The 12720-nt window shown below is 37.9% G+C and overlaps 1 protein-coding gene across 1 annotated transcript; it reads right to left on the bottom strand.

The window, feature by feature from the left end:
- Positions 1–9537: 9537 nt before the first annotated feature.
- LOC110698045 (UDP-glycosyltransferase 89B2-like) lies at positions 9538–11566 on the bottom strand. The gene has a single exon (XM_021875454.1). It carries the CDS (start codon positions 11177–11179, stop codon positions 9695–9697), a length of 1485 nt encoding a protein of 494 aa, XP_021731146.1. The 5' UTR covers positions 11180–11566; the 3' UTR covers positions 9538–9694.
- Between the last annotated feature and the right edge of the window lie 1154 nt (positions 11567–12720).

Here is a 12720-nt window from a genome sequence, read left to right as displayed (position 1 = left end):
TTATTTTTTAAACCAAACGACATCACAGTATAGCAAAATAACCCTTGATCAGTGACGAATGCTGTCTTTTCTTGATCCTTCTTCCACAAGGGTATCTGGTGAAAGCCTGAATAGGCGTCCATGAAGCTCATCAAGGCATGGCCGGCTATAGAGTCGACCAGACTGTCGATCTTTGGGAGAGGATAACTATCCTTGGGACATGCCCTTTTTAAATCTGTGTAGTCAACACACATGTGCCAAGTTCCATTCGGCTTCTTTACTAGCACAACATTAGCAACCCAATCAGGGAAGTAGCATTGCCGAATGAACTTAGCATCTAACAATTTTTTCACCTCGGCGGCAGCCGCCTGGCTTCTTTCTTCACCATGGTTCCTCTTCTTCTGCCTTACACGCTTCCTTTTAGGATCCACGGCGAGTTTATGGACGGCCAGGTCCGGGCTGATTCTCGGCATCTCATCCATTTCAAAGGCAAAGATGTCTTTAAATTCTTTTTACAAGTGATGCAAGCCTACACCGAGTTCAACAAAAGCAGTCGTCCCAACCTTAACAGTCCGGTCGGGACGAGAGTCGTCTAGGATGACTTCCATGTGCTCACCAGCTGGCTGGGGACGGAGTTCGTCTGGCCTTTGACCGGTCAGTGATTGCTATCGCTTGTCTTTTTTCTCGGCCACCATCTGGTTGGACTTTCTTTTCTTACCGGCTACTGTTGCAGCAGGCACGACTTCCTTGATTTTATCAAGGTCAGTAGTCTCTCCACTAGGGCCGGCTGCGACCACAGTGGGCTTGACATCAGAGAGGTAACACTCCCTGGCCATCTTTTGGTCTCCTCATAGGGAGCCGACTGTTCCATCATCCCTCTCAAACTTGAGAAGCATGAGAGAAAGAATGGTGACATCTTTAGATTCATTCAAGGTGAGACGCCCCAAAATCATGTTGTAGGCCGTCAGTTCTTCAACAACCAAGAACCGGACCACCATGTGTTGTCCCTTCACTTTCTCGCCCAGTCGAATAGGTAAGTCTATTCGACCTACCGGATGTACCACACCACCCCCAAATCCTATTAAGGGATGAGAGACCTGGTGCATACTCTCGGGCTTGTACCTGAGCTTGGTCAGTCACTTGTGACTGATGAGGTCCGAAGAACTCCCAGTGTCAATGAGGATTCGACCAACTCTTTGGTTGGCCACTTTGCATTCAATTACAACAAGGTTATCGTGCGGCCTCCTGACCCTGCCCCTGTCCTCTTCAGTGATGATGACTTCGGGGAAGGGATCCTTGGACGCTTGTCCCTCATCGACTGAATTAATATCAAGGCCCCTGATGTAGTCCTTGTTACCCCGTATGGTAGGGCCACCTCCTGCGAAGCCGCCTGCTATTATATAGATCGGAGTTTCATCGGTATCCGAACTATTTGCAGAGTGGGACTTCTTTTTGGACGGCTGCCCATTGTTAGTTTATAGGGTAACCTTGGACCTTAGAATATAGGACTTGAGTACCCCTTTTTTGGCCAGACGGTCCAACAGGCGCTTGAGGCTGTAGCACTCGTTGGTATCATGGCCAATATTCTCATGGTAATGGCAGTATTTGTTCTTGTTCCGATTCTTGGCGGAACCTTTCATGGGAGCCGGCTTCTCAATGGAGACCCGGTCTTTAATCTCCATGAGGATGGAGTAATAGTCTTTATTGAATTCGTATTTTGGGGAGTACGTCTTCGCTTCTCTCTTTTTCTTTTGGGACGGCTGTTCAGAAGTTTCAGCCACCCAGACTTGTTTTCTTTTCTTCTCTTCTTTTTAGCCGGCTGTGATGGCCGACTCTCTTTTTTGTCGGACCTCCTTGAGTCCGACTGTTTTCCGACATTACAGAGTTCGGTCGCCTGTATATAGGCATCCGCCTCCATCAATGCCTCTTAGAGGGTAGACACCCTCTTTCTGACGAGGTCGAACTTGAAGGCCGACCCGTCCTTCAGACCTTTGAAAAAGTCTGTGTAGGCTACTTCATCAGACAGCCATTGAATCTGAATTTTCATCAGATTGAAGTGCCTGACATAAGAGCGTAGCCCTTCCTTCTCCCCCTCCTGTATGGATCCCAAGTCGAGACTTGTCTTCTTTGTAGGGATATTCATAGAGAAGTTTGACACAAACAAGTATGCAAGTGTCTTGAAATTATTTATGCAGCCGCTGGAAGGTTTCCGAACCATTGCTGGGCGACTCCCTTCAACGTGGCTGGGAAGCATTTACACCATGTAGCATCGTCCAACCCTTGAAGATACATAAGGTTGGTATACGCCATCAGGTGGTCTTCTGGGTTGGAGGTACCGTCATACGTACCTACCAATACATTCTTCACCTTGGCCGGTTGTGCGGCCTTAGTTATTTCCTTGGAGAAAGCTGAAGGCTGTTCTCCAAGTCTTAGCAGTCAGGGCTGACAGTCCATGGGCTGGACATTAAGGGCCGCCTGCCTTCCAAAGAGAGTAGGCTGGATAAAAGGTTGTCCATAAGGCATGTATGGCTGTTGAGGCGCATACGGGGCCGTTTGGAACATTTGAGGACCGGAGTGAGCGGACATGCCGCCTGCCTGATCCTCTCGGTTGGATTGAGAATACCTCATTGAGGTATTCTGAAAAGTGTCATTGAAATTAGATGTTGAGGCCGACTCTGACAGTTGCATATTCTTCTTTTACTGGATTATCATCCGAGCATCGGAATATGTTTTCTTGGAACCATCTGGCTGCACATGCCGGATGCCCTTTCTTTTCCCTGTCTCAGGGAAACGAAGTCCGACCAAGTTTATCAAGGGCTTCGGCCCTTCCCTTGGTTTAGGGTAAGGAGTCGGCTCTCGATCCTTGATCGGCTTATTCCTCCCAGAATGAGAGGGATTTTTGGCCGACTGTTCCTTGGTAGGAACAGCTGTCCGTTTATCAATGAGATCCTTAATCTCCCTTTTGAAACTTGTCATGAGAGTCATGAGCTCGTTTCTAGTGATAGAAGTGGATCCTTCGACCACCTGAGGATGACCAGCCGGCTGGGCGACTATTTCACTGGGCCCGGCCAGGTCAGTGTTCCGTTCCCTCATTTCGGTGGGACGGATACGCCGTGTCTTGAGGGACCCGTCAGGGGCCGTATGAGTGGCGACTTCATAGTCGTCATCTGTGTCCTGGTCTGAGTAGACCTGGACTTCAGCCATAGGCCGTTTCTCACTTAGGGACGGTACAGGTTCGTGTGAAGTCATCTCAAAAGTACTCTCCCCATTGACGGCGCCAAATATTTCGGGGTTTTTTGATGTCTTGCGGGAGAGTTACAATTCCAAGATTGACTGGGACGCTTGTACCTGAAAAACAACGGAGACTCCGGTGGATGGGAGTTCTGCCTCCGACGATCAAATTAGAACGTGTATGAGGAGTAAAAGTGCGGAAAGGTAAAAGGTTTCTCTTGGTGTACAAGAGAGTATCTGCAATGTAGAATTTCTCAGTTTGACGTGTCAGGAGTCTGACTTTCTCTTGATTGAGAGTCAATGTGAATATTTCTGAATAGATGTTCCTCAGAGGGAAGCATCTCTATTATATAGCATTGGGAAACGTGCCCAGTACTAGGTTTCAGTAAACCTAGGTCTAACTTGGCTTTGCATAGGAGTTTGGGCCGTAGAAGGCCTATTCCTGTCGGGCTATCTGTCTGCCACGTGTTGTGGCCTGATTGGTCCAACCAGGACCTCTCATGAGGTGACACGTGGCGGACTCGGATTGGTACACGTGGACGACACGTGGCAAGACGTGAGTGGTCCACGTGGCGGGGAAATATCCCCTAATCATTCATCGGTTCCATTGTGTACCGGCATCATAAAATTTCTTTAATGTACATTCCGCATGCTATTTTGCAATGATACCTGAATACATTTTCAATTGGTACGTACCATTATGACTTTCTCATGTCATAGGCCATCTATTATAGTTCATATATCTATATCACTTTTATATGGGGTATTTCTCACACTATGGTATCAATTTGTTATTATTACACTTTAAAAGTACCAACTGCACTATCTTGCCTCATATCACATATCTATATTGGAACCGATCATACAATCTACCCCCTAAGTTGGTAAAATGTCTTAAATATTGGGACAATTCTTCACCAACTAAGAATATAATTTCATGTGCAACAAATTTCATCTCGCAGATAATCATATTCAACAAATTTCTATCTCTTCTGAAGAATAATGAAATTTTGTTCTCTTCTAGAGATCAATGTTAATAGGGGGTATGAATTGTGCACGCAGTTGTATATTTTCTTATTCTATTTCTAATGTGCTGACACAAAATAGCCCCAATCAAGAGATTAACCACTTGCATGTAAATTGTAAAGCCACTGTATGGAGATCTTCTAATTCTCCAAATATTTTAATAATGAGCATCTAGTTACTCAAAATCTCTCTACACACACAACTTGTTTTAGTGAGCATCTGACCACTTATTATTACTTAGCTTGTTTACATGCAAAATTGTTCAAAACTAGCATATAATCTCTTGAAATTTCTTCAAAACAAACTATTAAATCACAATCTAAATATAGCTCAATCTCAACGTTATGTCTTGCCATTCAATTCATTTTATATATCTAACATGAGAGAGCGTCAGCACACAATTTCTTTCATATCAAGTGAAACTTCAAGTTTTCATGACGGGTAATTATTAAACCCGGATGGCCTAATTTAATTATCACATCCAGTCACTTCTCTTATTTTGAACTCTGGTCAGTTTTCCAACACTAGTGATCATTTTATTAAAATTACTTTATGCATGGCCATGAATATGATGTGATATTAGAACACCAATATGTGTTTCTTTATACAATTGGCAAGACAATCAACTAATATTTTATCCAATAATTACTCATACTCTGCTGGAATTTTGACTATAACTTGATGCATGTTAATCTTGTTGGATATTTCATACTCTTCTAGAGTCTTTTATATAATCATGGAACATAAGAATTTTACTGAAAAATATTTCTTCTAGATATGTAATGGAATTTATCACTTCCTTAAATTTGTTATTGTCAATAGTGGCTCCTTTTCTTTTCGAAGATACTTAATTATCTGTAGAACTTATTGATCTATCATGCTTCAAGCGTGCTATAGGTTCATCAGTAATTGATGTTGTCCTTCTGGGACATTAATTTTAATTGGAGCATTTACAACTAGTATATGTATATGATCTGACATTTATTTATATCCATCTTCAGGATGGTATCATTTTGAAATATATTAATTAACATGTTGTCACTTCTATTACATAAAACGTTAATATATATTTAAGTTAATGTATGTACCAAACTGACCATCAATATATTTTATTATTTATGTGCAAGGATTACATAAAATAATGAAATAAATACAATATCCTCCTAATCCTTGCATGTGGGGCATGAAATGAATCCAACAACCTTTAAATCTCTTTCACCTTTAAGGCATAAATTCTTTTAGCAATGCATGTATTAAGCATAATAAAATTATTCTTATAAACTCTTACTCGTAGCTCTTGCCCAATTATATAATCTCTATAAGTATGGGCATAATAAATATATTTCTACAAGTAAGTTTCCCACAATGTCATCTATCTCTTGCTCAAATAAATATTGTGCAATCATGTTTAATTTGCAGATCGTATAATTTTGCATGAATTATATTCATCATGAAAACATGCATGTATCATCTTAATCAAGAATCTAGTAATCTATGAATCATTAATACTCACCCAAAGTGTAATATCTAAAATAACCACCAAATTAAAAGACATTATGTCAACTTTTCTAAACTTTTGTATTATTCTTAAGGGTTTTGGGCTTTATAAGTTCAAGAAACTTTAAGTCTATGTGTGTGAGTACTCTTTATAAATCTAGGGAATTTTAGGTCCGCACATCATGTTTTTGCAATTCTTATTTAATGAATCATAATTAAGAAAACATCATGCAAACATGTTTGTTATCCTTTCAATCCCAATTTCTCATTTACTTCAGGGAGTGAGTAAATCTAGTAATTTATGATTTACCAACTCACATCCACCCAGGGTTCGGTGTCGTCTAGAATACTATTCAAAGTCTAGCCTTTTATATATTCTTTCTCATGGCTTTAAGGAGAGAATAAATTTATAATAATAGTCTTGCTCATATGTAACAAATATTAGTCTTGCTCATATGTATAGACTCTCATCTCATTTATTAAATCAAACCAAATGAATGTATGAGCATCAAACAAGTTATGACAATAGCATTTAAATAATAAGTATTAGTCACTCCAAATATATGGGTCCAAACGAGAAGGTTAAACAAGTTTCATGCATGTCTTATATTTTGCAAAATTGTAACAAATATCTTTATCTATACTTGGATATAATTTGAATATTAAAAGGTGAAGAAAATATAGAAATGTTCCAATCCAAGACTATTATCACATGTCAGCTTGTATATGCTAGTATATAAAAGCATATATACATAGATCACAAGAATATATGAGAAGTAGTAAACAAAACTTTAACTACAATAACGAATGGATCCCAACTCACAAGGAAGCATCATGTTATATGGTGAGGGTTATAGTAGAGTACATACTATATATACTACCACACATAATACAAGAAGTAGATGTAGAATATCCTAGCTCTTCATTTTACAATCTTAATAATTATAAGGAAAAATTACCACCCTAAAATGTATCCATTTTCAAAATAACAACCCATTTAATTTTTTTTTTTGTAAATTACCACCCATTTCAAAATTCCGGTGGATTTCTCTAATGTGGGCCCTACCTACCTTATTTCCCTCCTTTTTTGTTCATTTATCTCGACTTCACTCTCTCTATATACTATTGAACTCAACCAAACCCCTTCCTCATTCAATTTCTTCTTTAATTTTCTGAAAAATCCACCTTTTTCTCCCTCTTTCTTCATAAATTCTCAACAACTCTTTAAATTAGTAAACTAAAACTCCAATTTTTTGTTTGTTTTGCAAAGGAGTAATTGTTGGGTAATTGATTGCAAATGAGTCACTTTCTCTCTCCTCCTTCTTACCTGAAACCACCATGGGAGGCAGAGGAAGGAGCCGCACTCAACGAAAACACTTCAAGCAAAGAGGAAAGAGGAAGGAACCCTAATTTCATAACAACCCCAATTTAATTGAAGTAGGCACCCTAATTTCAGAAAACCCCCAATTCAATTAAAATAGGAACCGTAATTTAAGAAAATCCCCAAATCAATTGAAGCATGAACCCTTTCTCTCTCCTCAAAACCCCTCTTTCAATTGTCGTTGCGACCGCAATCTTCTTCTCTAGGTTGGGTTACAGGCCGTTGATTGCAAGAGCTGAGCCAGCTGCACCGCCTATAGTTGAGACGTCGGAGAAAGGAGAAGATGTAAGTTTTAGCATGGAGAGAGAAAAAAAGCTCGAGTAATCTATTGCGGCGAACCCGAATGATGTCAAAGCATTGAAATCGTTAATGGAAGCGAGAATCAAGAACAAGAAGCTTCCAGAAGTAGTGGAGGTGTTAAACAGGTTCATTAGCAACAGGAATCCTAATTATTGAAAATGCCCAATTGAATTGTCCCAAGTACCCTAATTTCATAAAACCCCCAATTCTACCTATTTACCCCAATTATAGTGGAATTTGGTGAAGGAAATGCGAATGGAAGTTGGGAGAGCTATTTTAAAGAGAAAAATCGGGGGGAAATCAGTCAAAAGGGTCAAAATAGTAGTCAGTAGCCGTTAGGTGGGGCTCACAGACGGAAAACTCACCGGAATTTTGAAATGGGTGGTAATCTGAGCGATTATTTATTTTAAGGGGTGGTAATTTTTTAAAAAAATTAAACGGGTGGTTATTTTGAAAGTGGATACATTTTTGGGTGGTAATTTAAAAATTTTCCTAATTATAATACTGGCGGCTAATTAGAAACAAAACCTAATGCAAAAAAAAGTTCCAATATCTAAAATGTAACCAATTTTGGGATAATGATAATCATCAAATAAACATTTATATTATCAATGTGATAAAATATTGTAATCCTAATAAGCATCGATAAGCAAACAGTTACCTTAATGGCGGATTGGGGAAACATAAGGTATAAGAGGGAGACATAAGGTATACTTGTATCCTATATTAATTAGATATCATATTATTGTACGTTCTAGGATTTATAAAAAGCTACATAGTAGATAAATCACAAAGTGAATATAGCTACGACTACTCAAACAAAACTAGAATTTAAAGTTTCAAGATTAAAATATAATTAGACCAAAGCATATAAAGTCCCTCTTGGTAGAGAGTAGTACTCTGTATAACATGTAATTATTTGAGATTATTGCAAAACAAAATACCTTTAACAATATATCACCAAATATATATAAATATATATATATATATATTGTTCATCACAAGAAACACAATCACATAAAATTGAAGTAATAGATGCAGCAGTATATAATATCAAGTTAATAGCAAACTGTTGACGAATTATCGTAGAAACATAATAAACAAACAAAATAAACATCTTCATGCCTGGATGGAATATTAAAATGAGCTAGATAAAATTACCACAACATGAACATTGGCAGTACTAATACTAAAAGGGTGGACTAATTATTCTCGTTTCCAATTCAGAGCGTGGAAACTTTAATGACTTCAAAAGCAGAATCATGAACTCAACGAACAAAACTTGCCAAACGAGTTATAAAAGTACTCTCTAATATGTTAGAAATTAATTCACATATCCATAAACGAGTAAACATAACTAGCCGAAATAAGCATAAAATAATTTAGAGTATTCGAAGTCTAAACAACAAAACCTCTATCACAATCTCCTTGTATAACAAATCATACAATGCATCAAATTAAAGAAATCAAAATACATGTGCTCTTGAATAACCCAATGAAATAAAGGCCCATGAAAAGAAAAACCACCAACAATCTATCAATTAGAATTGGCGAGTATCGGAAGAGTAGGAAAAAAAAAACTAAACCTAACTTTCCAAAACTCATTATAGCTATGTGACAACCACAAATAAATTACATCACCAATTTTAACAACATCGATCATATAAACAACATAAATTTGCTTTAAATAAAAAACATGCTAAAATCAACATATCAAGAATTAAATATTTGAAATCAATAAATCGTATTAGATTGTTACCGAAAAAGCAAATAAAACGATAAATACTTATCTCGATGTTGCGTAGACCAAACTTGCCGCGTCATGGTGAATCACTAACCTAAAACACGATTCCTAGCTAGAGGTAGAGTTTGGTGTTGATAACGTTTTGTGAAATAAAGGGAATATGAAATGAATATATTGAGGAGAGAATAGATCAATCTATATTATAATAACAATAAATCCTAGATCTAGAACATTCCCAAATGATAAAAGAGGATAATGGATATCCACACAATATTTCATAACAAACGGATTTTTTTTTTTTATTTTGAAAAACTTAATGCCCACGATTTTGAACAAATAAAATTATCTCATAATAAAAATCAATGCCGATAAAAAATTATTACCATAAAGTAATTTATTATTAATTTATTACATAATGAATTAATGATGTAACCAATTACAGATTTATATTATCCGTCCTCAAAAAATTCATAACTTTAACCAACTAACTTACATTATCACATAAATACATAATAGTCTTACATTAAGCATTCAAATCATTCAACGTGATTGTTATGAGAAATGATGTGACTTTTAGGCCTACTAGTCTTTAGCTCACATAACTCGTTAACAAACCTAGATAGGGCTTTGGAAGAACTTCCAGTCTCACTTAAAGCCTCTAATGCATTACTTTGTAATTTGATGATCTTTTGTCTACTAGCTTCGTCTTGATAAGCCAAATCGGCTAAGATTCGAGCCAAGTCACATGGATTAGGAACCATGTTAGATCCCTCACAAACTCTAACTCCAACTTTCAAGTAGTCCACCAGCAATGTTGCATTTGAAAATTGATCGGCACCAAATGGCCAAGCAAGCAATCTTACACTAGCCATAATCCCTTCAAGAATCGAGTTCCACCCACAATGAGTCAAGAATGTGCCAACGGCCCGATGCCTTAAAATCACAACTTGTGGAGCCCACCCTCTAATGACAATCCCTCGACCTGCCATACGATCCTCAAAACCGTTCATGACCGTCTCACGGTCTCCTTCCATTTGCCTAGTCGTGACATGGTCCCTTATTGGCCAAATAAATCGAACACCACTTCTTTCTAGTCCTTCAGCGATCACCTCAATTTGTTGACTTGTTAATATAGCCTGGGTTCCAAACGACACATACACCACTTCATTGTCTCGACACGTGTCAAGCCAAGCCAACATCTTATCCACCTCAATCGAACTAGCTCCACCTCGATCCTTGTACCCCTTACCGGGAACCAACGGGCCCACATCCCAAACCCGATCATCATAACCCATACTACCTCTCAAGTGGTCCAAATAAACTCTTTCCAACCCATCAAAAGAGTTAACCACAAGCCCCCAACTAGCCATGTCATCCCAAAACCCTTCCTTAATCAACTCTGAATCCGGGTCCCCTTCCACGTAAGACCTATAAACCGGGGACAGCTGCCACCAAGGGTATTTCGGACAATTCGGCACATCCTCGAACAAAACGTCACCGTTTTGATCCCCTCCTTGAGGCATACCCTTCCAAAGGGAGTAAATCACAGATAAAGCCATACCCCCAGAAGGAGAAAAAACGACGCGTTTAACCCCCAACTCAACCGCAAAACGATGCGTCCAACCAAGAAACATATCTGAAATAATCGCAACAGGAGGACTCGGATGAGATTCGAACCAGTGACTTAACGGATCCCGCAATTTCGCCAGAGCAGGTATAATCTGCCGGAAACTCGCCGGCGGTAAGTCCTTGGTATTCTCTTTTCCGGCGGGAATTCCGGGAGCCCAAGGAAAGGGTAATACAAGAGGGGTAATATTGGAAGGAAAAAGAGTAAGCAGAGGAGATAAAAGAGGAAGGTTCATAGGGGTGGTTACGACGGTGATGGTAAGGCGGCGCGTGGAGAGCAAGTGGTGCGTGAGATCTAATAATGGTATCATATGACCTTGTGCTGGGTATGGGATCACTAAGATATGAGTTGTTTCGGTGTCGATGTCGGTTCCGGTTTCGATTTCGGGTGCCATTTGTGTACGTAATAGATGAAAATGAGAAAATGAGAGATGAATGAATAATAATGGTGGAAATAAAATGGGAGGTCCTTAGATTATGGAGTAGGTGATTGAGTGAATGAATGAATGAATGAATGGTGGGTATTTTTTAAGGGTTGCAGAAGAATAATAATGGAGGAATGGATGAATATAAAGCGTTTCAATAATGGTTGGAAAGTTTGATATAAATGATGAATTATTGGTTGAAATAGATCCTGATTCATGAATGTGTTTAATAGTCAGTGGTTAGTCCAAATAAAATAAAGTGAATGATGTACTAAAGTTAGTACTGTAGTTGACGTCTTTATATACGCGGGAACCGTTGATTATGGTCGTCTATGAAAATCTTAGTCTTATTTAGAAAGTTTGGATTTTGTTGAACGGTATATTTGGATAATTTAGATTATATTCATAGATTAACATACCACCACTCTTACTTACCAAGCAATTTGATGGAGTTGGTGATGTGATGGTTTAGTGTATTTTTTTTATCTTATCACTTTTTTTCGTATTTAAATACTATAATAAAGTTTTACGTAATATTTATCTTTTATAGGAGTACAATTTTAATAAAGTTTGGAAAAAAGGAATTTGATTGATTAAATAATACTTCGTATAAAATGAATTAGTATGAGTCCATGCTAATTTACAAAATTATCAATTATATTGTCAGTTTTATCACCTTTGACGTGAATAATGAAGAATTGGATTTTCTATAATTTTATTTTTTCTATTAATGATCCAATAAAAAGGATAAAAATACGACAATTTCATTTTGATTTTATTGTATCCATTCTAATCAAGGAAATCGACATCATAGTCAACATCATACGAAGTATCATTTTAGATAAGAAAAGCTATATTATGAATAGAAATATACTTTGTTGTTCGTTAGACTTGGTTAAAATTTGGAGTGGTTAACCTATATTTTTGTAGGTCCATTTAATATTGCTTGACTTGTTTCACTATATTGTGCTTAATGTTAATAAGTTGTAAATTAAACCCTTTGAATATAATAATTATTTTCTAAATGTTCACAATTTTTAGCATCTACTGATAAGGTCTTGGTTTAGTTTAAAACTAAGGGCCTACTTACGATGTGTTGCAGATTCAAATTTGCTAGGCTTCTTTGTAATTTGTATTGTCCTTGTGTTTTAATCGGCCCAAACAATTATAAACATCTATTATTATTAGTACTGTCAAAAACCGAACCGAACCGGGGAAACCGAACCGATTCAAACCGATCCGAATGAGAACCGAACCGTTTAGAAACCGCTTTTTTTAAACCGAAAACCGACCCGAACCGCATTTTAGTGAACCCGAAACCGAACCGATTCGAGTAACGTTAAACCGTTTAAGAACCGAACCAAAATCTAAACCGAACTGAAAGGAAACCGAACCGAAAATGAACCGAACCGTTTCTAACCCGAAACCGTTTGAACTGCCATAAAAACCGTTATAAACCGAACCGTTTATAAACCGAACCGTTTATAAACCGAACTGATTATAAACCGAAC

The sequence above is a fragment of the Chenopodium quinoa genome, unplaced genomic scaffold (genome assembly GCF_001683475.1).
Source record: "Chenopodium quinoa cultivar QQ74 unplaced genomic scaffold, ASM168347v1, whole genome shotgun sequence".
Lineage (NCBI taxonomy): Eukaryota > Viridiplantae > Streptophyta > Magnoliopsida > Caryophyllales > Amaranthaceae > Chenopodium > Chenopodium quinoa.
This window is presented reverse-complemented; position numbering and strand designations above follow the sequence as displayed.